This window comes from Pleurodeles waltl, chromosome 2_1 (genome assembly GCF_031143425.1).
Source record: "Pleurodeles waltl isolate 20211129_DDA chromosome 2_1, aPleWal1.hap1.20221129, whole genome shotgun sequence".
NCBI lineage: Eukaryota > Metazoa > Chordata > Amphibia > Caudata > Salamandridae > Pleurodeles > Pleurodeles waltl.
In genome coordinates this window covers 511,968,228-511,995,586 of record NC_090438.1, presented here as the reverse complement: position 1 = coordinate 511,995,586, position 27,359 = coordinate 511,968,228, and the positions used below count along the sequence as shown (strand labels likewise).

At 47.3% G+C, this 27,359-nt stretch overlaps 1 protein-coding gene across 1 annotated transcript in view; it reads left to right on the top strand.

Annotated features, from left to right (window-relative positions):
• The window catches only part of LOC138259921 (uncharacterized), a 676,397-nt gene that overhangs the window by 633,190 nt on the left and 15,848 nt on the right, over nt 1–27,359 (top strand). The window contains exon 7 of the mRNA XM_069207908.1: nt 15,105–15,193. Coding sequence (XP_069064009.1) covers nt 15,105–15,193 — 89 coding nt within the window. The remainder of the gene's footprint in view (nt 1–15,104; nt 15,194–27,359) is intronic.

The following is a 27,359-nucleotide window of genomic DNA, read 5'->3' as shown; positions in this document are numbered from 1 at the left end:
GAGCATATGTTCAGTCCTTGTTTTTCAGAGCTACGCCAACACCAGGAGGCCAATGGAAGGGGGGGGGGGCAGTCCCCAGTGGAGAACCTGGAGGGTCAGGGGTCAGCTCTGAGGTCAGAGCTCCCCGGTAATGAACCTGGCGATGCAGTTCTGTTCTGGGGGGCTTCATGCTCTTCCAGATGGGTCGGGGACCAGCACCAGATAGTCTCTTTTGCAACACTTGAAGAGGGTGTTGCCCTTGGGGGGCTGGGGTAGGAATACTCCCCAGAAAGTCCTGGCTTGCCAGGCACAAGTCCAACCTCAGGATACGGACCCTAGGCTGGAGGGCCAGGTTCAAGGTGTCCCCCCTGACCTGGAGGGATGGGCGACTGATAACAGTGTCCCTACCATGTTATCTTCCGGTGGTACTCTCCTTGGGGGGAGAAGGTGGGGTGCAGAACTATGTAAAGGGGGGCAGGGGAGGGAGACACTCACCTCTGACCCCAGTTCAATTCAAGGGCACAGCCCCTGGGATGGGAGACTGGATACAGGGTAGTGGCCCTGCACTGGTAGGAGAATTGTGCGGGCCAGCTGGCACCAGCACCTTGACAGTTCTGGAATCTGGGGGTACTGCTCCCAAAAGCAGGGAACAGAGCCCCGAGGAGGAGGGTAGGGGGAGGAAGGACTAGCCTCTGTCCAGTCTAAGGGTACAGACCCTGGGCTGGAGTAGCAGTCTCAGGATACCACCCCTGAACTGGTGGGAGGGAGAGTGGACAATGGGTGCCGTCACCTGGGGCTACCGCCTCCCACTCTGAGAAACCACAGAAGCTAGGTAGCCCTGGAATGGCCGAGGCCTGGTTTTCATCACTGACAGCTGTCAGTCGCCACTGTGGGTTGCTGTCCTTGTGGACAGGGTTGCCCTTGGGATGGGGACTGGAGTCACACCCTGAGGGTGGAATTGGCCACACCACTAGATTGGCCATGGTGGTACTGCCTGTCCACCGGGATACGTCTTTAAGCAAAGTAAGATTAGGTGCTGCACAGATGAGGCCCACAGGTGAGGAGAAGGATTCCCCATGGATTAGCTTAGTGGGCCCTGAAATTATGGGCAAAGGGATCCAAATGGGTTCAGGAAGGCTTAGAACTGGAACGTGCCCCTGCTGTTGCTGGCCAGGGTCCATGTTCTTTTCGCCCCTGTCAGGGAGGTCCATCAAGGTATTGATTGGTCTCCCCTGGCTTTAGGCTGGTGGGGGGTTGTGTTGGACCTGGCCCCTTTTGCAGGGACATCCCCAAACGTTTTGCCTCCTTCCTCATACTTTTTCTGATCTGATTTTGCTGGCTTTAGGATTCTGGGAACTTCACCTCTGCCAACCAGTGCTAAAGTGCATATGCTCTCTGTCTAAATTGTATTGGTGATTGATTTATCCATGATTGGCATATTTGATTTACTGGTACCTAGTAAAGTACACTATGTGTGCCTAGGGCCTGTAAATCGAATGCTACTAGTGGGCCTGTAGCACTGATTGTGCCACCCACATATGTAGCTCTGTAAACATGTCTCTGACCTTCCACTGCAGAGTGTGTGTGTGTGTGTGTGTGTGTGGTTTTAAACTGCGATTTCGACCTGGCAACTGTATCCATTTGCAAGGCCCAAACCCTCCCTTTTACTGCATATGTCACCGCTAAGGTAGGCCCTAGGTAGACCCATGGGCAGGGTGCAGTGTATTTAAAAGGTAGGACTTGTACTGGTGTGTTTTTCATGTCCTAATAGTGAAATACTGCTAAATATGTTTTTCACTATTGAAAGGCCTATCTCTTCCATAGGTTAACATGGGGATTGCCTTTAAATATCTTTTAAGTGCAGTTTCCCATTCGGGGCAGATGGAGATGTGGAGTTTGGGGTCTCTTTACTTTACTTTATTGTGTCAGCCTAACCAGCCATAACAATTAAACAATTTACAGCGTTGCATCAAAGTGCATCAAAGTGCATAAAAGGCCACACATTAGTAAAGAGGCTATTTTGTCAATAGCCCTGTACAAGTTCACTAACAACCAGTTTGTCCGTTTGAGCCATCACACAGCACTAAAAACTTCTAAAATAATTATGTGCAAATCTTGCAAGATATATAACATATGAATTTAGAAGTGCTAAAAATCATAAATAAATTCTTTATCAACCAAGTAATTCGATTACTTTATCACAGAGTGCTCTGATCAGCTCATTACAAGTTTAATAAATCTTTAGTTGTACTAAAGATTTCAAAAAATAGTTGTATATAAGTAATGTCTAAGGAATACTGACTTTGAGTGCATGACATAATTATCCTGAGGCTGATCAGGAGGGGCCCAAGTAAAGAAAACTTTAGCAGCCTAGAGTGCCTTCCCAGTCAGTTCTATTTCTACCATGCTTGCAATATTTACTTAGTGGATTGGGGGATCAAGTGACACCATTAGGACCAAGAACAAGTTAATACTATTTTAAAGTAACACTTCCTACACCACTTGACCCTAAAAGATGTCCAAATTGAAAGACACTATTATACTAGTTGTATTTTGACGTGACCGTTATTATATTACCACTAAAGGCTATTGATACATGAGTGATCTTACTTTCCATGCCTCTAAAATATATGCTGAGACAGCCATAACAATGTCTTTATCGTCAGAACGCATACACAAAGCTTCGGCCTCCTTACATTTTCTGACCCCATGTTTTTTTAAAGAGTGGCCGTAAATTCTGCTTGTGGAGGCAAGTTGTGAAGTGGCATAACAGGAGGAAGTAAACTAGTGTCTCATGACCACCTAGGGTGCAAGGACAGCAGTCAGACCTCCCCGTAGGGTTTGGGGTCTCTGAACTCACAATTTAAAAAAACATATTTTGGTAAAGTTTGTTTTAGGTTGTCTGTGTCAAAATGGCACTTTTCAAAACGGGACATTTTCTTGCTTAACCATTCTGTGCCTCTGGTTGGCTGGCAAATACATGTCTGGGTCAAACTGACTTTGGGCTTTTTGTGAATTAACTCAAGACAGTGACACAAAGGGAGCTGAAGTGTGTCCTGCATATCCTGATGAGTTTTCATGGACTAGAGTGGGAGGGAGGAACTGACACCTGCACTTGAAAGGGCTGTGCCTGTCCTCTCACATTACAGTCTCCAACCCCCTGGTGTTTGTCTGGGGCAGAGCAAGGAAGAGGCAGGGTCTTGTGCACTACAAAGACTTTCCTTTGAAGTGTGCCTACTTCAAAAGCAGAAATGAGTATAAATGTTGGACTGCTGCCCCCACTTCTTTAAATTACTTCTGGATCAACAGAAACCTCTGGCAAGGAGAAGAGCTTGAGGAGGACCTGTCACTCTGCCTGTTGCTTTTCTGTGCTGGCCTGCAGCTGGTTTTACCTGAAGAAGGAAAAGACCTGGGCCTTGCTTTCTAAAATCCTGCTTGTGACGTTTCTCCAAGGGCTTGGACTGAGTTTGCGCTCTGTACTGAAGTCTCAGGGACATCAACGACTTCATCTGCCAGTGCCTGGGCCCTTCTGCTGAGAGTCATGACTTGCTAAGTGGTGCCAAATCCAGTCCCTGGGCCCTCGGGTGGAAGCTGGTAACCTGTGGAGGAAAATCCATGCACCACTATGTGCTTGGCAGAAAAATCAACGCCGTGCCTGTCCCATGGCTGAAAATGTTACGCAGCATCTGCCTCGTACCTGGAGAGTCGACGCAGTGCCTGTTCTCAGCGCGGACCCTTTTCACAGCGCATCAGAATTTTCCACTTATTGCCCCTGGGTGTGAAAATCTTCCAGATCACCGCACAGACCCGAGGCTGCTTGTCCGGAAATCAGCCCATCCCTTTCCTGCAAGGAAAGAATCGATGCACGGCCTCACTTGTGAGTAAGGATTCAACACATTGCTTGCTTTTCCGATGCACGCTCGCCAGTGCAGCTTTACTTTTGATGCATACCAGGTAGTTTGTGCTAAAACGACACAGCCGTTGATTTCTATGGCTTAAGACTCTTCTTACTTTAAAAATTCATATCTTTGCTTGTGTATGTTGGATTGTTGTAATTTCAGTCTTGTTTTATTCAGATAAATATTGCCTATGTTTCTAAACTGGCGTGGAGTCCTTTACGTTTTTACTGTGTTACTGTGTGTGTGTGTACACATACTTTACACATTGCCTCTGAGATAAGCCTGCTTGCTTGTGCCAAGCTACCAATGGAGTGAGCAGGGGTTATCTGAGCTGTGTATCTCCCTTGACCTGACTTGAGTGAGGGTCCTTACTTGGACAGGGTGTAAACTGACTGACAAACAGAGATCCCATTTCTAACAGCATGGAATTATCTGATCAACGACATGACATGTTATCATTCTTTTTTAAATTATGATTTGTATTTTTGACAGTGTCTTTTTTTATTGGTATATATTTTTATTTGCATATTGTGGCATATGTACCTACAAAATAGAGCAACCAACAAACCACTGTAGTAATTTGCAATTTCCCCTGTGTAGAGGGGCATATAGATGATGGACCGTGGCACCACTTATTAGAATGGATCTTGAACTCGGTTAGAATAAATCCTACTCATTAATCTTCACTATATGTTGACATAAGTTATTGGAGGGCAGTCGGACTTTCATTTTTTGGTTTACAGAGATAGAAACTAGACCACCTAATGTTTTAATTTTTATGGTAGTTTGGTTGAGCATTTAGGCTTATCTTGGAGAGATTAGTGCAAAGCATTTGTTGTACTCACAGTATCAGTAAAGCAAGATACACAGTCAAAAGAATAACTCAAGACTAATTTACAAAAGTTCATCAGATTTTTATAAAATTAAAACCAATCTCCCCAAAATTGGGTAAGTAAGTTATGATTTTTCAAAGTTTAGACAATGTCTCAGTTCTGTGCATAATTACGCACCATAGGAATCAATGGCGAAATACTTTAAAAATGCATATAAAATCAGGCAATATATTTACCAATTTCTCCTTTTGCAGGTATGTTGAGGTCGTCGATGGGCTCGGTAGACCTGCTGTAGAAGTTCGGGTGGCTCCTGGTTTCGGCTGGAGCAGCTGCAGAAAGTCGTTGGAGCTGGTGCAATGCCACTGCGGGAGACCACTTGGAAACGCATTACCCAGGGTGACTTCAAGGTGAGTCCAGTGGGGAGTGTTGAGGTCACAAGGGATGGGGGACCCTTAAGGCACAGCTGTTTTTTCAATGCAGGGCACAGTGCGGCTGGGTGCAGAGCGAATCAGCGTTCCAGGAGCTCTGCGCAAAGGTGCACTTGGAAGCAGGATGTAGCTCATGTGGAGGGTCGCTTGCAGGTCAGCAGGGGCACTGTGGTGGGAGGTCCTGGTGTTTTCTGAAGTCTCTGACTGGGGCTTCCTCCTGGTCCTTTTTCAGTCCAGGGTGGACTGTCCTTTGGGGCGTCTGACGTGGAGTGACTAGTACCAAGGTCTGTTGCACGGTCTGGCAACTGGAGGTCGCAGTACCACCAAACTTGGCACACTTGCAGGGGTTGTCCTCCGAGTTCGTCGGGTGGAGTTTGGTTTGGCTGCAGCATCCAGTTCCCTGGACCACAGCCGGTCAGTGAAGTGGTCTTCTGATCTTTGGTGCAGGAGAGTAATGCCTTCACCATGGAGGGAGATCTTCAGCAATTTTCAGAATGTGGAATTCCTCTGGGAGTTTGTAGACTCCGTCCAATGTCCAAGCAACCCCTCGGTGATTCTTGAGTCCTGGGTGCAGCAGGCAGAGTTTGACACCACCTTGTTGCTGCAGCAGGACTTCAGTTCTCAAGCATTGGTTCTTTGTTGATGGGCTTTTTGTGCCCTTCAAATCTGATTCTGTGGTCTAGGGATGCCCACTGAATACTGGGGTGTTTAGGGGAGTACCTAGTTTTGACCAATGGATTACCTATCGTAGGGTGGCTACACCCCCTAACTGACCACTTCGTGTGGGCAGAGGTCACCTCCCTACACCTGATTGGCTATTATCCTTCCACACAAGCTTGAGGAAAATAAAATGGAGGAGTCACCTCGCATGCAACACCTTAGGGGTGGTGCTAGCTGGGGCTGACCACTCCTCCTGTCCTTTGTGTGTTTTCCTACCATTGCTCCCGCCAAAAGTGGGGGTTGCAGTGGGGGTGGCCATCTGTTGCTATCAGCAGCGTTGGCGGTCGAGTTTCAAGGGCAGTAAGCCATTTGATGCTCGCTAGCAAGGCAGTGCACATTCCTGAGGGGAGGTGTGGATAGCTCCTCTGACCAGGAAGGGCTTTGTTCTGGAACCCAGAGAGCAGGATCTCTCATCCCCAGGGTTCCAGAATCTTGTCTGGTGGTGGCTGGCTGGTTGTGACCAGCCAGCAACCATGGTAGGGTACTGAGCTTTGTACCTCTAAGGTGACCCCTGGGTACATTTTGTAATAAATCTAATACGGGTTCCAGTTTGGATTTATCATTCTGAGTTGTTTAATACCAAACAACCCAGTGTTCAGAGTAGCCATGGTGTAGCTGTTAAACTCGAACTGACCGGTGTCCAGCACATGCATTTAAAATGGCTGCTCTGTTCACCTACTGTGTCCCGAGTTTGGCAAGGACACTGTATGGGCATATTGTTCATTCATCTATGCCCACACATACAAGATAGTGCATCCTGTCTTAGGGCTAGAAGGCCTGCCAGAAGAATGACTTACCTATATTGCATGCAGTGTGTAGTGGACAGGGCACACAGGCTGTGTCCCATGTCGAGTTTGCATTTTAGGATTGTGCCAGAACACTCAGCCAGAACACTCAGTGCTGGGTACTTCTGGATGCATGGCCCCAGAGGTTGACGCAACTTGTGCTGCTGTCCTCAAGGACCTACCCTTAGTACCCCATGCCCTGGGTACCTTAGTACCATTTACTAGGGACTTGTAATGGCAGCTAAAGGTGTTGCCAATTGTGCCAGTGCATTACAACAGTTTTGGGAAAGAGATCTGGCCCAGGGAACTTGGTTGGCAAGGGCCCTGAGCACTAACAACTTTGAGACCACATCAAATACCAGGTAAAGATTAGGGGCTAACCATGACAAAAGAAGCCTTTACTCACAGTTTAGTAGCACAAATTACTTCTTTCAGTAGTTTATTTCCTTCCGGTATGCCTTATCCGGAAACACTGCTGTCTTCCACTTGGCAGCAAACGTTTCTCTCTGATACAAGACCAAACCCCAGAAAAGTCTTAGTACATCAGAAAAACAGTTTTTCACAATATTACTAATGATGCTGCTGTTGGTTCCCATATGAGACATTAGATTGCTAATACCAGTGGTATCTCCTCCACCTTATAGCCAGAAGCTCTTCACCTCCTGGCAGAAATGGAATGTACAATATTTTCATCAGTCGCACTACAGCTAATGTGGTGTGTGACTGTCAACCAACCTTAGAAGAAATTCCCCTTGTGCGTTAACCTGCCTGTTAAACAATATTTGTTGCTCCTTGCCCCATGCTGTTGTCATAATCTTTTAATTGCAAAACAATAAATACGTGTTTCTGAAAAAACTATGAACAGATTTATGGTGGTATTTGAGGGTAATAGTTTTAATTAGCAGATACACTCTTTAACCCCTTGGCAGCCAAGGACGTAACGGTTACGTCCTTGGCTGCGGCACTGAGGTGCCAAAGAAGTAACCAAGCCCACTAAACACCAGGAATTTGTTTTTTTCCGGGTAATTGACATGAGAGGAGTGGCCCCTTGGGCAGGGTCCGCTCCCCAGGGGACCAAATTATTTCTAGGCTGGCAGAAACCCTTTAGACACCAGGGATAATTTATTTTTGTTTTATTTTTTTTATATGTGGGGAGCGAACCCTTAGGTAAGGGTCGCTCCCTGGGGGCAAAATTACTTTTAGGCCATTAGATCGGCCTATTTTTATTAGGCCGATCTGCCTCAAAGGGGGGCAGAAACCACTAGGTACCAGGGATTTATTTTTGCGTCAATTTCACGCAAGGGGAGCAACCCCTTAGGCAAGGGTCGTTGTCCTGTGAGGCAAATATATTTGAGGCCATTTCTGCTCCCCTTGGGGGCAGATCGGCCTATTTCTATTAGGCCGATCTGCCCCCAGTGGTGGCAGAAACGACTTAGGCACCAGGGATTTGTGTGTGTGTGTTTTGTTTGGGGGGGCAGCCCCTTGGGTAAGGGTCGCTCCCCATGGGGGCACATTACTGTTGGCCATATGTGCCCCCCTTTGGGGGCAGATCGGCCTATTTTTGGAAGGCCCATCTGCCCCCAAAGGGGCAGAAAGCCCACCAGAGACAAAGGAAGATTGTTTTTCCAAATAAGAGGATGGGGCTATGGCCATAACCCAACCCCAAATAAATGGTGTAGGAGGCTGGCCTGGTTTGTAGTGGGTACCAAGGGGTACTTACACTCTGTACCAGGTCCAGTTATCCCTTATTAGTGTAGAAGAGGTGTTTCTAGCAGCTTAGGCTGATAGAAGGTAGCTATAGCAGAGCAGCTTAGGCTGAACTAGGAGACATGCAAAGCGCCTACTATACCACTGGTGTCATATGCACAATATCATAAGAAAACACAATACACAGATATACTAAAAATAAAGGTACTTTATTTTTATGACAATATGCCAAAAGTATCTCAGTGAGTACCCTCAGTATGAGGATGCCAAATATACACAAGATATATGTACACAATACCAAAAATATGCAGTAATAGCAAAAGGAAGTAATGCAAGCAATGTAGAGTTACAGTAGATTGCACTAGGAGCACATAGGTATGGGGGCAACACAAACCATATACTCCAGAAGTGGAATGCGAACCACGAATGGACCCAAACCTATGTGAGCTTATAGAGGGTCGCTGGGACTGAAAGAAAACAGTGAGGGTTAGAAAAATAGCCCACCCTAAGACCCTGAAAAGTAGGTGTAAAGTGCACCTATATTCCCCAGAGAGCACAGAAGTCGTGATAGGGGAATTCTGCAAGGAAGACCAACACCAGCAAAGCAACCAAAGTGGATTTCCGGACGAGAGTACCTGTGGAACAAGGGGACCAAGTCCACGAGTCGCGACAAAGTTGAGAGTGGGCAGATGCCCAGGAAATGCCAGCTGAGGGTGCAAAGAAGCTGCCACCGGATGGTAGAAGCTGTGGATTCTGCAAGAACGAAGAGGGCTAGAAACTTACCCTTTGGAGGATGGATGTCCCACGTCGTGAAGAAGCTTGCAGAGGTGTTCCCACGCAGAAAGACCGCAAACAAGCCTTCCTAGCTGCAAGGGTCGCGGTTAGGGTTTTTGGATGCTGCTGTGGCCCAGGAGGGACCAGGATGTCGCCACTTGGATGAGGAAACAGAGGGGGTGCCCAGCAAGTCAGGGAGCCCTCACAGAAGCAGGCAGCACCCGCAGAAGTACCGGAACAGGCACATGGAAGAGGAGTGAACCGGAGCTCACCCGAAGACACAAAAGGGAGTCCCACAACGCCGGAGGACAACTCAGAAGGTTGTGCACTGCAGGTTAGAGTGTCGGGGACCCAGGCTTGGCTGTGCACGAAGGAAATCCTGGAAGAGTGCACAGAAGCCGGAGCAGCTGCAAATCACGAGGTACCCAGCAATGCAGTCTAGCGTGGGGAGGCAAGGACTTACCTCCACCAAACTTGGACTGAAGAGTCACTGGACTGTGGGAGTCACTTGGACAGAGTTGCTGAGTTCCAGTGACCACGCTCGTCGTGCTGAGAGGGGACCCAGAGGACCGCTGATGCAGTCTTTTGTTGCCTGCGGTTGCAGGGGGAGGATTCCGTCGTCCCACGGGAGATTTCTTCAGAGCTCCTGGTGCAGAGAGGAGGCAGGCTACCCCCAGAGCATGCACCACCAGGAAACAGTTGAGAAGGTGGCAGGATCAGCGATACAAGGTTGCAGTAGTCGTCTTTGCTACTTTGTTGCGGTTTTGCAGGCGTCCTGAGCAGTCAGCGGTCGATCCTTTTGCAGAAGGTGAAGAGAGAGATGCAGAGGAACTCTGATGAGCACTTGCATTTGTTATCTAAAGAATTCCCCAAAGCAGAGACCCTAAATAGCCAGAAAAGGAGGTTTGGCTACCTAGGAAGGAGGATAGGCTAGTAACACAGGTAAGAGCCTATCAGAAGGAGTCTCTGACGTCACCTGCTGGCACTGGCCACTCAGAGCAGTCCAGTGTGCCAGCAGCACCTCCGTTTCCAAGATGGCAGAGGTCTGGAGCACACTGGAGGAGCTCTGGGCACCTCCCTGGGAGGTACAGGTCAGGGGAGTGGTCACTCCCCTTTCCTTTGTCCAGTTTCACGCCAGAGCAGGGCGGGGGATCCCTGAACCGGTGTAGACTGGCTTATGCAGAGATGGGCACCATCTGTGCCCATCAAAGCATTTCCAGAGGCTGGGGGAGGCTACTCCTCCCAGCCCTGACACCTTTTTCCAAAGGGAGAGGGTGTAACACCCTCTCTCTGAGGAAGTACTTTGTTCTGCCTTCCTGGGCCAGGCCTGGCTGGACCCCAGGAGGGCAGAAACCTGTCTGAGGGGTTGGCAGCAGCAGCAGCTGCAGTGAAACCCTGGGAAAGGCAGTTTGGCAGTACCCGGGTCTGTGCTAGAGACTCGTGGGATCATGGAATTGTCTCCCCAATGCCAGAATGGCATTAGGGTGACAATTCCATGATCTTAGACATGTTACATGGCCATGTTCGGAGTTACCATTGTGACGCTATACATAGGTAGTAACCTATGTATAGTGCACGCGTGAAATGGTGTCCCCGCACTCACAAAGTCCGGGGAATTTGCCCTGAACGATGTGGCGGCACCTTGGCTAGTGCCAGGGTGCCCACACACTAAGTAACTTTGCACCCAACCTTCACCAGGTGAAGGTTAGACATATAGGTGACTTATAAGTTACTTAAGTGCAGTGGTAAATGGCTGTGAAATAACGTGGACGTTATTTCACTCAGGCTGCAGTGGCAGGCCTGTGTAAGAATTGTCAGAGCTCCCTATGGGTGGCAAAAGAAATGCTGCAGCCAATAGGGATCTCCTGGAACCCCAATACCCTGGGTACCTCAGTACCATATACTAGGGAATTATAAGGGTGTTCCAGTCTGCCAATGTGAATTGGTGAAATTGGTCACTAGCCTGTTAGTGACAATTTAGAAAGCAGAGAGAGCATAACCACTGAGGTTCTGGTTAGCAGAGCCTCAGTGAGACAGTTAGTCATCACACAGGGCACACTTATGAGCACTGGGGCCCTGGCTGGCAGGGTCCCAGTGACACATACACTAAAACAACATATATACAGTGAAATATGGGGGTAACATGCCAGGCTAGATGGTACTTTCCTACAAATGGGGCCAAAGTTGTTCTGCCCACTAGTTGGCAGATGGGACAATTACCCCCGATCCACACCCTGGGGGCAGAAAGTCTACTAGATGCCAGGGAATTAAAAAAAGATAAAAAAAATAGTGGGGTGGTGGCTACCAACCAGAATGAGTCTGGTTCTGCCCCCACCCCAACTGAAGGGGGTAACAGTCTTTCACCTCTCCCCAGCACACTAAAGCATCTTATCCCATGGCAAGCAAGAGGACATTTGATTATTTTGGGTTTTGGTTTTACATTTGGGCCACGATAGCTTGTCTAACTCTCAAAATCGTCCCACTTGGAATGGTGAGGGATGCACTTTCTGGACTTTGGGACGCTGCCATGGAGAAAAATCCACAAGACCTAGACACATCTGAAAACTAAACATCTGGGTGAGTCCAGGGTGGTGTGCTTCACATGCACCCCGCACTATTTTCTTACCCACAATGCCCTGCAATCCTCCAACTTTGCTGGAAATCACACATTTTTCCAACAGTTTTGTGAAGGAACCTTCCTGAATCTGCAGGACTCCACAAAATTCCTACCACCCAACATTGTCTCAACTATACCGATAAAAATTCTGCTGCACTTGTCAGCCTAAAAATGTTTCTTTTCAAACTGCCCTTTTGAACCCGCTTTGGTTCCCTCTCACTTTTGACATGTTTTCGGCTCTTCCCTGTCACATGCACTTGGCCCACCTACACCAGTGTAGTATTATTTTTACAGGAAGACTGAGGGGAACGTTGGGTGGTAGGAAATTTGTCCCGGTGCGGTGATCCCACACAGAAATGTGGGGAAAATGTGATATTTGTTTAGCTAAATTTGAAGTTTGCTGAGGATTCTGGGTAAGAAAACATTAGGGGGTCCACGCAAGTCACACCTCCCTGGACTCCCTCGGATGTCTAGTTTTCAGACATTTCTAGGTTTCGTAGGTTTCCCTAGATGGCTGCTGAGCCCAGGACCAAAATCGCAGGTGCCCCGGAAAAACAGGTAGTTTTGTATTTGATAATTTTGAGGTGTCCAGATAGTGTTTTGGGGCATTTCCTTTCGCGGGCACTAGGCTTACCCAAATAAGTGAGGTACCATTTTTATCGGGAGACTTGGGGAAACGCTGTGAGGGAGGAAATGTGTTTCTCCTCTCAGATTCCAGAACTTTCTGTTGCCGAAATGTGAGGAAAAGGTGGTTTTTTTTTGGCCAAATTTTGAGGTTTGCAAAGGATTCTAGGTAACAGAACCCGGCGAGAGACCCACAAGTCACCCCATCCTGGATTTCCCTAGGTGTCTAGTTTTAAAAAATGCCCAGGTTTGGTAGGTTTCCCTAGCTGCTGGCTGAGCTAGAGGCCAAAAGCTACAGCTAGGCACTTTGCAAAAAACACGTCAGATTTCAATGTAAAACTGTGATGTGTCCATGTTGTGTTTCCTGTCACGAGCATTAGGCCTACCCACGCAAGTGAAGTACCATTTTTATCGGGAGACTTGGGGGAATACAGAATAGCAGAACAAGTACTATTGCCCCTTGTCTTTCTGTACATTTTTTCCTTCCAAATGTAAGAAAGTGTTTAAAAAAGACGTCTATTTAAGAAATGCCCTGTAATTCACATGCACCCCGGAATTCAGAGATGTGCAAAAACCACTGCTTGTCAACACCTTGTCTTGTGCCCATTTTGGAAATACAAAGGTTTTCTTGATACCTATTTTTCACCCTTTATGTTTCAGCAAATGAATTTGCTGTATACCTGATATAGAATGAAAACCCATTCTTGCAATGCACCTTGCGTGCAGCTCATTTATTGGCTCTGGGTACCTAGGGTTCTTGATTAAGCTACAAGCCCTATATATCCCCGCAACGAAAAGAGTCCAGCAGATATAACAATATATTGCTTTAAAAAAATCTGACATCGCAGGAAAAAGTTAGAGTAAAACGTGGAGAGACATGGCTTTTTTTTAGCTCAATTTCAATATTTGTCATTTCAGCAGTTATTTTCTGTAGGAAACCCTTGTAGGATCTACACAAATTACCCCTTGCTGAATTCAGAATTTTGTCTACTTTTCAGAAATGTTTAGCTTTCTATGATACAGCATTGGTTTCACACCCATTTCTGTCACTAACTGGAAGGAGACTGAAAGCACAAAAAATAGTAAAAATGGGGTATGTCCCAGTAAAATGGCAAAATTGTGTTGAGAAATTTGGTTTTCTGATTCAGAATGGTGATTTTAGTGCCACAAACCCTTTGTTGGTGCAATTTTCAGGGACAAAATCACCAGCCGCCTCTGCAGCCCTTTCTTCCCATAGTTTTGAAAAAAACTAATTTTTCGTAGTATTTTGGCTAAGTTCTTGGTCTCCTTCAGGGGAACCCACAAAGTCTGGGTACCGCTAGAATCCCTAGGATGTTGGGGAAAAAAAAAGGACGCAAATTTGGCGTGGGTAGCTTATGTGGACAAAAATGGACCCCTCACTGAGTCATTACTGAAAGCTGGGGACCTAATCTGTTAATATTTAGTTTTCTAAGCAGTCGCAGACCCCCTGAGGAGGCTTCGCTGACCCCCAGGGGTCCCGGGACCACAGGTTGGGAACCACTGCTCTACGGCGTAGTGTAAAGACATTGGCAAAACCAGTAGCTCTGGCTAAGCACCTCTAACGTTCCAAAGGCGAGACCTATTGGTTATGGCAGTGCTTGTTAGTTTTTTGCCTGCCCAAATTGCCACTAGGGTTTAATCTTAGTGGGCGACATGGACCTGTGCCTTTGGCCCTCATTCTAAGTGCTAATGATAATATTTCCACTTAGATATTCCTCTCACCTTGCCAAACCTTTATATAATCAATATCATAAATGTTCACGTTATATGGAAGAGTCCAAGCAAATAATGGTGCAGCATGGTTCAAAGCAATCCAGATGTTTCATGATGGTGGAAAATATGAGATCATGAAAAACTAAACATTACTTTAAGAAATAAACACAACTGTACATTTGAGAGCCGGCAAGTAGAGTAGTCTGCGTTTTCCAATGTTTCTGTAGTTTAATAATATCAATCAATATTGAAAATATTGAAAAGTGCAACATTTCTTTATCTGTTTGTCATCAGTACATATAAATGACTGCGATATTTTGCTAGTGTCCCATTTGTGTACTGAGGGATAACGCAAGTCTGGACACGCAGTAAAAAATTCTGAGTGATGGTGCAAGTGTGGACAAAATGCATTTAGGATTAAGTATTGCAATTCTGAATTTGCGGTAGAGATTACTCAGTGAAGGAACAAAGCTGGACATTGGCACACATTGGGAGATTATGCAAATCTTGGCAGGTATTCAAGATTGCTTAGGGAGATGCCCATCTGAACATTTTTACTGATTTAATAAGTGATGGTGATAATGCTGAGTGATTGGGCATTTGTAAACATGCATTCATCCGTCTGCGCACTAACCTAGGCAGTCTCCATTTCATTCGTCTGTCCTTGAAATCATTCGCACATTTACTCACTCGCCCAGGCATCAAAGCTAGAAACTCACAAGCTCGCCGAACATTGAAGAATGACTTTCATGTTAGCCTTCTCAGTGCTTGTCTTTTTGTACTGGCCAAGCTTGCGGATTGGTAATGCAAATTAATCTGTGAACTGAAATGACTTGCGTTATTAAACTGACGAACCTCTCTTATCAAGTGCACTGTAGAAAACTTTTTACCTGTATGATTAATAAAAATTAGATACTAGTAATGTTTGTTCAAACAACGTTTTATTATGCCACATAATTTGATGTACATATATTTCACCAATTGTTTGTTTTTATTTATTGCAGCACTTGATATAGATTCGCAGACAATCAAAAAACATCACCAATCAGCTGTGCTTTTTGTACCACATGGTTGTCTTGTCGCTTCAAAAGAGGTAAGGTTGTTTTGGCTTTCTTGTTTTGTTCAATGCACTCACAAGAAAAGATTGTTTATAAGGGGGTGGTGGGGACGACGTAATAGCATGATATTTGCTGTGAAGCTATAGAATGTTGGAATACCTTGAGTGTTCGCAGGTTTTCTCAATGTATAACTTAATTTACAAACTCAATAGGTTACCAGAAAACTTTGGTCTTCTACTGTGCTTTGACTCCAAGGAAAGTGATGCTCTCTTCAGCCTTTCACCATCCACCACTGAACATACAAGATATAATATGTTGGGCAGTAGTGGAATTTTTGGAAGGGAATGGGAAAGGAGAAAAGACAAAAACACTGGATGCAACCACACTACCTTGTCGCTCTACTGGGTTCTGATGTCTACAATTATTTTACTAATTTGTCTGGGAGCAGAACTGAAGTATGTATGTTCTTCTTAATCCAGCTTCTGTCAGGTGCATGGCACTTGATGTCCTTTGTGCGGCAGGATGTTCTGGCAGCTCTCAGATTTGCCTTTGCCCGGGTGCAGAGAAAGAACTGACTCTGGTGTTTGTTTCTGGGTTGTGAGATAGATGCACTTGTTGGCAAGTTCGTGTAAACCAAGGAACATTTCTTCCTAAAGTCTGTTCCCCCCACTCTTGCAAAATGGGAAGTTTATTTTCTTCTTTAATCTTCCTTAATCCTCTTTTCGCTGTCCTACATTTTGAGTTAATTCTTTCATGGCCACTTTTCTTCTTCTTTAGTCACTTCTGGTTTCTCCATCTTCATTTCCTATAAGGGGCCTTTAGTTGCCACTCATTGCGTCTCAGTAACTCCATTATCTGTGGTCAACAATAGTCTTCTGAAGGTCCTGTTTTTCTTCAATCCTGTTCCAAGTCCAGATATCCACTTCTCTTCCAGTGTCTTTCAATTTCTAGAAATTTGAGCAAGTCATGAACAATGATAGCTTTTGTTCTTTAACTGCTAAAGCCAATTTTTCAGAAAACATTTCAGAGTTGGTATTCCATTGCAACTTGATTTTTAGAATGTTTTTTTCTGTATCCAACTGCTATTTTGCAAGCTCACAAGAAGTAGTAGTTCTCCCAGAATGAGTCATAAATCATCCAAAAGTAAAGGTCATGTCTCTGGTACCATTGCCTAGCAAGCACAATGTGGAACACAAGAGAAGGTATAACAAATTATCTAAACCAGTGGTTCCCAACCTTTTGACTTCTGTGGACCCCCTTTATCCTTACTGGAACCCGGGGACCCCCACTGAATCCTTATTGGAATTCAGGGACCCCCCAAATGAGTCATTACTGAAAGCTGGGGACCTAATCTGTTAAAATAGAATAATTTTCTAAGCAGTCGCAGACCCTCTGAGCATGCTTCGCGAACCCCAATGGGTCCCACAAGTCGGGAACCACTGATATAAACATTGCCACCGCATCTCCAAATAATTTGAGAGTTCAAGGATTTATGGAACTGGAATTTGCTTGTCAGTGCCATTGTGTAGTGCTTTCTTCATAGGTGCGAAGCCTTTCACCTGGCAGCTTCGAAATTCAGTGATCACCACCAGCCTTGTCTTCCTTTGAAGGATCTCTCCATAAGGGGGTTTACAATATTGCATCCCCCACACCCACCGAGCCTCGAACACTAAGCCACACATTTGAACAAAAAATAATTGTGATTATTCATCAGTAATAGTAGAAAATCTTTATTTGGTTATAAATAAAACCATAAAACAACACGGTACAATTCATTATATGCAAAATGAATCACATTTCACAAAATCTGCACCGATAAAAACCGGAAATAAAAATAAATAAAAACAATTCATAAATGTCCGGATTCAGGTTCCACATACATTTACAATCATTTATTTGCCAAGCGAGCACTGTTCCTTCTGGTAGACACTACCTGACAGCTGTCACACAAAATATAGCAGTATTTTAACAACAGAGGTGTAAAGTGCATTCATCACGGTGCAGTTATTTGCCAACCACTTTGCACAACCTTTCAGCAGCTGCAATAAACCTGTTTACTGTCTGGCAAACCATTTCAATTGTAGATGGAGCAAAGCTAGTCTACACGTTCTAACGTAAAGCTTTCTGAGCAGGGGGGATTAGAGTATTTCTCCTTTGGCCCCTATATAAGTTGCAGGAAAAATCAAAGAAATTCATCTGAGATTGGATAGATGTTGAGTCTCAAAGACAGGCCCAAGGTCTTTATCGCAATATGCCTGTGGCGGGTATGAGACTAGCAAATGGGCCATCTTAAGGCGAAATCTAGCCAAATAGTATCTGTTTACTAGGTATACTATAGAGATAAGGTTCCATGTGGTTAGTTGTTACTAAAAGAGCATAGGCCTCTACCATCTTTTTTCCAAGCTCTGCTTCGGCTCTTTTACTTGCCATAAGGGCCAGTAATTTGCGATTAACGAGAGCTTTAACTTGCATATCTATTTTCTGGGGGGTTATTAAAAAAACTATTTCTGTCCAATTGAAGTTGCAGTTGGGCCTTTGCATATTGCATGTTACACACTTTGTCTAGGTTCATGCAGTCTCTAATGACCAATTGATTGAGCATTGTTTCAGGTCGATTACAGATCGATATCCATAACAGCGTCGGGCTGTCTTACTAGTAACCGCCAGATAATTTAGATAATTTAATATATATATATATATATATATTGATTATCCCCTCCACAGCTGTACTACCCAGCTTCTTTGCAAACTTAAATACTGATGCCCTGGTCTGCGCAAATTGCGTACACCTCACTTTTATCTTTGGTTTCCAAGTGCTCTTATTATCAAAGGGAATCCCTAAGTATGTATACGTCAGGACAGTCTGCAGTTTAGGGCTGCTTATATAGAATGGGCTCACCTTACTCTTTGATCGTCCACAAAATATTGTAAAGGTTTTAGATTTATAAGTAGAGTGCCCCAAACTGTACATAAACTCCACACGTTTGTCCAGCAGTCTCTGGAGGCTTACCCCTGTTCTGGACATCAGAACTGTCATCTGTGTAAATACGGACAGAGAGACTCCCAATTCCTGCCATTGAGGGATCAGTTTCAACCTCTAACAAGAAAATTGCTCCAAGTCATATATATAGACTAAACAAAAAGGGGGCAAGTATGCACCCTTTTCTGATGGATACAACTACCTGTGGATTCCTCACCTGATGAATACTCCCATGGCGCCAGCATTTGACGGAAATCTTCTTACTAGTCTCTGCACGTCGACGAGGACGTCACTCTAGCCCACGCGACGCCGTCTGACGTCATACAGGCAATAAGAAGTCCTCGCCGACGTGCCGATGACAGTTCCCTTTTTTCCGTGCATTCGAAACGGTTATCTTCGAGGGAGTTACTGTTACCTTCGTGGTTACAGTGTATTGTCTGCTGCGTAGTCTTCTCTGCGGTAACAATGTCTCAGAGGAAGTCGGGTTTCAAGCCCTGTCGAGAGTGTGGGGGCAAGATGTCAGTTACAGATCCTCACTCCGACTGTCTATGGTGTTTGAGCTCCGACCACGACGTCTCGACTTGCGATTCATGTCAACACATGAATCCGAAGGCCCTCAAAGAGCGCGAGGCCAAGTTATTCATGGCAAAGTCAAAGAAGAAGGAGAAACATCATAAGAAGTCTTCTTCGCCAAGGTCTCACCGGCGTCATCGAGACTCCCGGCGCCGTAGAGACTCACGACATCACTCCAGCAAGGAGTCTCGTTCGAGGTCACCTTCGGCTCGGCGTCGGAGGACTTGGGAGGTCAGCCCCACGGTCACGCTGCATCCATCGACGCCGTTGCCCTCTCCGGCGTCACCGACTTCACCTGGTCAGGCGTCAGTGATTGAGGTGGTGCAGCCTCTTGTGTTTTCTCCGGCGTCGCAGACGTCGAGGCCGGCGTCGGGGTCGCCCTCGATCCAGGCACCCCAGTATCCGGCTTTTCCCACTCCTGGAGCCGATAGTACCGCGTTTCTTAATGCGATGTATACCATCTTTCAGCAGATGGCTCCAGGAGCTGCTCCGGCTGGTCCTTCGGGGCCCTTGGCCTTTTCGTTGGGTGATCCTGCGCCTCTTCGGCCGGCACCCTTTATGCCCTTTCTCCCTTTTGGGAATGTGGGCTCGGCGCCGGTGCCGGCGTCGGTGGCCGCTCCGGTGGCTTCGGATGTTTCGGCCCCGGAGGTTGCCCCTCCGTCGAAGTCAGGATTTTGCCCTGTGACTCCGGTTGGTCCATCGGCTCCAAGACCTCGTCCTCCGGCTCCTGCCTCGGCGCCGAAGCTGCCTGTGGCGCCGGACGCGGCGTCAGATGCTTCTGGAGATCGGCGCCGTTCTTCGACGTCGGCGGAGGCCATGTCGACTCCGCGTATCGAGGAGAGACTTCATTCGAGGAGGCGTGCTCTCCGTCTTTTAGAAGAGCAAGAGTACCAGCGAGTCCTAGAGGAGGGAGAGATTGAGGACTCTGGAGACGGACTGCATGGTCTGGATACAGCCAGTGGGCTGGACACTTCCCCTGAGTGGGACCTTTCATCTCCAGGGGAATATACGGAGGAGGCTGCTTCCTTTCATGCTGTGGTGAGGAAGGCAGCGAGCTTTTTGGACCTGCCTTTGCCGGTGGCAGAGGCAAAGCAGAATTTGCTGACAGAGGTATTGCATCCGGCCTCTGCTGCAGCTGAGCCTCTCTTGCCATTTAATGAGGCTTTGCTGGATCCGGTGTTGGAGGTGTGGAAGAAGCCGGTGTCTTCCTCGGCCGTTCATAGGGCTGTGGCCAGGAGGTATCGAGCTGCACCATCTGACCCTGGCTTTCTCTCTAGACACCCTACGCCGGAGAGCTTGGTGGTGCAAGCCTCCTGTTCCTCAAATTCAGCGCCTGGTTCCTTCCCGACGGTGCCTGGAGACAGAGACTCCAAAAAACTGGATGCGCAGTCCAAGAAAATATTTTCGTCATGCAGTTTGGCGTTGAAGGCCACCAACGCCACGTGCATTCTGGGGAGGTACATCCATGCGCTGATGGATGATATTTCGTCTTCATTCACGGAGCTTCCCCAGGGTCTTTTGGATGTGGTCTCGGACGCCCAGGCTGCCGCGACCCAGATTATCCAGTCTGGGCTGGACACGACCGACTCGGTGGCCAGGGCGATGGGCACGACTGTGGTGGCAAGAAGACAGGCCTGGCTCCGAAACTCAGGGTTCTCTGCGGATGTGCAGTCGACCCTACTGGACCTCCCGTTTGATGGGGACAGACTGTTTGGAGCCAAGGCAGATTCAGCCTTGGAACGATTTAAGGAGAGCAGAGCCACAGCCAAATCGTTAGGACTGCAAGCTCCTTCTTCCTCTGCCTCTTCTAGAATTTTCAGGAGGTTTCGGGGATTTGGGCGTGGCTCTTATTCCTCTTCCTTTCGGGGGAGGTTCCAGCAACCCGCCTCTTCCCTCCCCTATAGGTCATTTAGAGGGAGGGGGAGGGGTGGGGTCCGTACCAGAGGAGCCTCTCAACAGCACTCTGCCTCTTCCTCGTCCTCTGGAGGGGTGCAGCAGGGGAAGCAGCCTTAGGCTTCCACCGTTTCCCACTCACTCCTCTCCTGTAGGGGGAAGATTACAGCGTTTTCTCCACAAGTGGAAGTCTATCACAACGGACACTTGGGTTCTCGGCATTGTGGGAAAAGGCTACGCCCTTCCCTTTCGGGAGTTCCCGCCCCTCATCCCGCCCCGCCCATCTTATTGTTCAGAAGAACACCTCATGTTGCTAGAACAGGAGGTTCAAGTCCTCCTTTCAAAGGGCGCGGTAGAGTTGGTCCCAGAGCAGGAAAAGGGTCGAGGTTGTTACTCAAGATACTTCCTGATTCCCAAAAAGGATGGTCAGTTGAGACCAATCCTGGATCTGAGGATCTTGAATTGGTTCCTCAAACAGGAAAAGTTCAAGATGCTGACCCTAGCACAGGTGCTTTTGGCGTTGAACAAGGAAGATTGGATGGTGTCTGTCGACTTGCAGGATGCTTACTTTCATATCCCGATACTCAAGTCGCACAGGAAGTATCTCCGGTTTGTGGTAGGGTCGCAGCACTATCAGTTTGCGGTCCTCCCGTTTGGTCTTACTTCAGCACCTCGAGTCTTCACAAAGGTGATGTCAGTGGTTGCGGCGGAGCTCAGAAGGAAGGGGATAGCAGTATTCCCTTACTTGGACGACTGGTTGATCAAAGCCAAGTCCCCGGAGCTTGTGTCGCATCATCTGCAGTCAACAACCCAGTTGTTGTTCGACCTGGGCTTTTCGGTGAACGTGCCCAAATCTCACCTGGAGCCCTCTCAGCGCCTCCTGTTCATAGGGGCAGTACTGGATACAACATTGAGTCGAGCCTTTCCTCCGCCTCAGCGGATTCAAGATATTCAGGAATTGGTTCCAATGTTTCGAAATGGAGCGGTAGTTCCAGTCCTCAAGGTCCTTCGTCTGCTCGGTCTGTTCGCCTCCTGCATTCTGTTGGTCACCCATGCTCGCTGGCACATGAGGGCTCTTCAGTGGTGCCTCCGAAGGCAGTGGTCTCAACACAAGGGAGATTTAGAAGGTACTGTCAAGATCTCCAGAGATGCTGCTGTGGAATTGAAGTGGTGGATTGCGGGCAACAATCTTTCACAGGGGAAGCCGTTCGCGCAGTCGCCACCAGTGGCCACGGTAATAACGGATGCCTCCACCCTAGGATGGGGAGCTCATCTGGGGGATCTGGAGATCAAAGGGCTTTGGTCTCCAGAGGAACAGGTGTTTCATATCAATCTGTTGGAGTTACGGGCTGTACGTTTGGCTCTCAAGGCCTTCCTCCCATCCCTTCGTGGTCAGTCGGTACAGGTCCTGACGGACAATACTACCACGATGTGGTACATAAACAAACAGGGAGGAGTAGGGTCGTACCTTCTCTGCAGAGAAGCTCTTCGGCTATGGTCCTGGGCAAAGGACCATCAGATTTGCTTGGTGGCAAATCATCTGGCCGGGGTCTTGAATGTACGTGCGGACAGTCTCAGTCGCCAATTCTCGGCAGACCACGAGTGGCGTCTCCATCCAGATCAAGTCTGTTTAATCTTCCAGATGTGGGGGTTTCCTCGGATAGATCTGTTTGCCACTCGGGAGAACGCGCATTGCCCGTTATTCTGCAGCCTCCAGTATCCGATGCAGGGAGCGTTGGGGGACGCGTTTCAGATAACCTGGTGCGACCAGTTGCTTTACGCGTTTCCCCCCATACCCTTGATTCCTCGAGTGTTGAGGAAAATTCGCCAAGACCGGGCCCAAGTCATCTTAATAGCTCCGGATTGGCCAAGGAGGGTATGGTACTCCGACCTTTTCCAACTCTCACTGTGCCCTCCGCTCCGTCTCCCTCTCAGGGCAGACCTCCTCTCGCAGTCGCAGGGGCAGGTTTTACACCCCAACCTCCAGAGTCTGCACCTACATGCTTGGAGATTGAACGGGGCAACCTGAGTTCCTTCTCTCTCCCGCCTGATGTAGTGGATGTTATCTTAGCGGCCAGGCGACACTCCACTAAATCTATCTACGCTAATAGGTGGTCTAAATTTGTTATGTGGTGTGGAGAGAGACAGATTGATCCCTTACATGCTCATCTGTCACATGTTTTGTCTTTTGCACTGTCTCTAGCGCAGAAAGGTTGTGCAGTAGCTACCATTAAGGGTTATTTGTCGGCCTTGTCAGCCTTCATTTGTCTTCCAGACCAACCATCGTTATTTAAATCCCCTATTGTTCTCAGATTCTTGAAAGGTCTTCTGAATCAATATCCTCCAAAACCATTCGTTATGCCTCAATGGGATTTGTCCTTGGTCCTGACTTTCCTTATGGGGTCCCCTTTTGAGCCTATGCATTCTTGCCCCTTAAGGTATTTGGTTATTAAAACAGTATTCCTGGTAGCTATAACATCTGCAAGGAGAGTGAGTGAGTTGCAGGCCTTATCGGTTAAACCCCCTTATATAACGTTTTATGGGGATAAGGTGGTGTTGAGGACCAAGGCTGCTTTCCTTCCGAAGGTTGTTTCACCCTTCCATTTGGCTCAGACAATCACTTTGTCCACGTTTTATCCTCCGCCTCATCCTTCAAAGGAGGAAGAAAGACTACATCGCCTGGACCCAAAAAGGGCGTTGAGCTTCTATATCGACAGAATGAAGGATATCAGGCTGGAGGATCAGCTGTTTGTCGGATACGTGGGCAAGAGGAGAGGAAAGGCAGTCCACAAGAGAACACTCTCCAGGTGGGTTGTTCTTTGCATTAAAATCTGTTACTCTTTGGCAAAGAAGGATCCGCCTGAGGGCATTAGAGCTCACTCCACCAGAGCTAAGTCGGCCTCTTCGGCCTTGGCCAGGGGTGTTCCTGTGGTTGACATCTGCAAGGCCGCAACTTGGTCGTCCCTTCACACTTTTGTGAAACATTACTGTTTGGACTCTGAGGTCAGAAGGGACGGTCATTTTGCACGGTCAGTGCTGCAGGATTTCTTGGTTTGACCATTTAGGCACCCACCGCCGGGCGTGGTACTGCTTTGGGACTCTATTCATCAGGTGAGGAATCCACAGGTAGTTGTATCCATCAGAAGAACGAGTTACTTACCTTCGGTAACGACTTTTCTGGTGGATACATTAGCTACCTGTGGATTCCTCACGGTCCCACCCGCCTCCCCGTTGCCTTTTTGGTCTCTCCAAGCAATCCTTGAGTGTGCTCCTTTTGGTATTCAAAGTTGCAATACATTTTGCATGTATGATATTTGTATATATGTGTATATTTATATATAAATCTATATATATATTGGGTATATACATGATTTGTATGTATAAATATATTTATTTGTTTAAAAAAAAAAAAAAAAAAAAAGGTTATATTAAATCTACAGCTATTTTATTGCAATGTTGTGTGATTTACAATATTAAGAGATGTTGCTTTGCTCTTTCATTGCATTGGGTTATTATTATTATTCTCATGCACGTAAAAAATGTTGGTACTGTCATCGGCACGTCGGCGAGGACTTCTTATTGCCTGTATGACGTCAGACGGCGTCGCGTGGGCTAGAGTGACGTCCTCGTCGACGTGCAGAGACTAGTAAGAAGATTTCCGTCAAATGCTGGCGCCATGGGAGTATTCATCAGGTGAGGAATCCACAGGTAGCTAATGTATCCACCAGAAAAGTCGTTACCGAAGGTAAGTAACTCGTTCGTTTAACCCCTTCCCTATTTTGATGGGGTGCGTTGTAGGAAAGTACCATCCTTCTTGGCATGTTACCCCCAATTTTACTTGCACGTCAGTATGTTTTTGCCTGTCTCACTGGGATCCTGCTAGCCTGGACCCCAGTGCTCATAGTTTCTGGCCTAAATGCATATGCCTGTGTAGTGCCTAACTGTGCCACTGAGGCTCTGCTAATCAGAACCTCAGTGCTCATGCTCTCTCTGCCTTTCAATTTGTCACTATAGGCTAATGACTACATTTACCAATTCTAATTGGCACACTGGACACCCCTTATAAGTCCCTAGTATATGGTACATAGGTACCCAGGACATTGGGTTTCCAGGAGATCCATATGGGCTGCAGCATTTCTTTTGCCACCCATATGGAGCTCAGACAAACCCTTACACAGGACTGCCATTGCAGCCTGCGTGAAATAACACACACGTTATTTCACAGCCATTTTCACTGCACATAAGTAAATTATAAGTCACCTATATGTCTAACCTTCACTTGCTGAAGGTTAGGTGCAAAGTTACTAAGTGTGAGGGCACCCTTGCACTAGCAAAACTGCCCCCATTTAGTTCAGGGCCATTTCCCCTGACTTTGTGAGTGTGGGGACACCATTACATTCGTGCACTAGATATAGGTCAATACCTATATATAGCTTCACAATGGTAACTCCAAATATGGCCATATAACATGTCTAAGATCATGGAATTGTCCCCCCATTCCAAACCTGGTATTGGGGAGCCAATTCCATGCATCCTGGGGGCTCCACTATGGACCCCCAGTACTGCCAAACCAGCTCTCTGAGGCTTACACTGCAGCTACAGCTGCTGTCACCTCACAGACATGGGTCTGCCCTCCTGGGGTCTGGGCAGCCCAGTCCCAGGAAGGCAGAACAAAGCATTTCCTCTGAGAGCAGGGTGTTCCACCCTCTCCCTTTGAAAATAGGTGTTACAGGCCGGGGAGGGGTAGCCTCCCCCAGCCTCTGGAAATGCTTTGAAGGGCACAGATGGTGCCCTCCTTGCATAAGGCAGTCTACATCGGTTTAGGGAACCCCAGTCCCTGCTGTGGGTGGGCCCAGAGCTGCTCCAGTGTCTCTCAGACCTCTGCCATCCTGTTTTCAGAGGTGTGGGGACACTCTGGAGGTCTCTGAGTGGCCCGTGCCAACAGGTGAGGTCAGAGACCCCTCCTGATAAGTGCATACCTGGGTAGGTAGCCAATCCTCCTCTGAGAGCTATTTAGGGTCTCTCCTGTGGGCTTCTCTTCAGATTACGACTTGCAAGAAACCACTAGGACTCCTCTGCACTTCTCTCTTAGACTTCTGCCAAGGGTCGACCGCTGACTGCTCCAGGAGGCCTGAAAAACTGCAACAAAGTAGCCAGAAGACTACCGTTGACATTGTAGCACCTAATCCTGCCGGCCTTCTCGACTGTTTCCTGGTGGTGCATGCTCTGGGGGCTGCCTGCCTTCACCCTGCACTGGAAGCCATGAAGAAATCTCCTGTGGGTTGACAAAGTCTTCCCCCTGCTTCAGCAGGCACCTAACTACAGCTTCACCGGTACTCTGGGTCCCCTCTCATCCTGACGAGCGTGGTCCCTGGAACACAGGTGGTGGACCCAAGTGACCCTGACTGTCCAGAGGTCCAACTGTCCAAATTTGGAGGAGGTAAGTCCTTGCCTCCCCTCCCCAGACAGTAATCCTGTGCACCGTGTGATCTGCAGCTAAAAGGACTTCTGTGCACATTTCCAAGAAATCCTGCATGCACAGCTGAGCCTCGGTCCCCATCACTCCGTCCTGCGATGCTCAGCTCCCTGAGTTCACTGCCGGTGTCATGGGACCTCTGTTTTCAGTGTTGAGGTGTCCGCTGTGTTCAGTCTTCTTGAACCTGTGTTCAAGGACTCCTGTGGGTGCTTCCCTCCTTCCAGTTGGCTCTCTATGTTGCTTAGGGCCCCCTCTGCCTCCCCTCCTGAGTGGTGACATCCTGGTCCTTCCTGTGCCCAGGCTGCACCCCTTTTCTTCAACCACGACTCTTGCAGGTATCAAGGCTTGTTGGCGATATTTTGCTGAGGAAACCACCCTGCATCCACCAGCATGCCGTGGGACACCGTCTGCACAAAGCAGAACTTCCTACCTCATTTCGTTGGTGCAAAACCAGCATCTTCTTCCAACCGGAGGCAGTCATTTTGCACCTTCATCCGGGGTTTAGTGGGCTCCTGCCCCCCCCTGGACACTTTAGCGACTCCTGGACTTGGTCCCCTTCCTTTACAGGTCTTCAGGTCCAGGAATCCGTCTTCAGTGCTTTGCAGTCTGGTGTGGGCCTTGCAAAATCATTTATCATGACTTTAGTGTGTTTTGGGGGAAATAGTAGTACTTTACTCCTGCTTTCCTGGGTCCTGGGGTGGGGTCTCCTTTACACCCTTGGTGTTTTCTTACACTCCCGGCGACCCTCTAGGCCTATTACATTCTATTGTGTTTTACAGTGTTTGCACTACTTTCTGACTGTTTTACTTAACTGATTTGGTCATTTGTGTATATTTTGTGTATGTTACTTACCACCTAAGGGAGTATAATCTTCTGAGATATTTTTGGCACAATGTCACTAAAATAAAGTACCTTTATTTTTAGTAACTATGAGTATTGTTTTTCTTATGATATAGTACCTATATGATATAGTGGTATTGCAGGAGCTTTGTATGTCTCCTAGTTCAGCTTGGCTGCTGTGCTATAGCTACCTCTATCAGCCTAAGCTGCTAGAACACTACTACACTCTACTAATAAGGGATAACTTTACCTGGTATAAGGTGTAAGTACCATTGGTACCCACTACAACCAGGCCATCCTCCTACATGCGTACATTCTCCATTAGTCCCATATCTAATGAATCCGACGACGTCCTCATGTAATTTCAATAGTAAATGTAGTGTCTTTGAATCTGTGCCCATTGACAACAATTTCATGCATAATTTACCCCGGTCAGAAT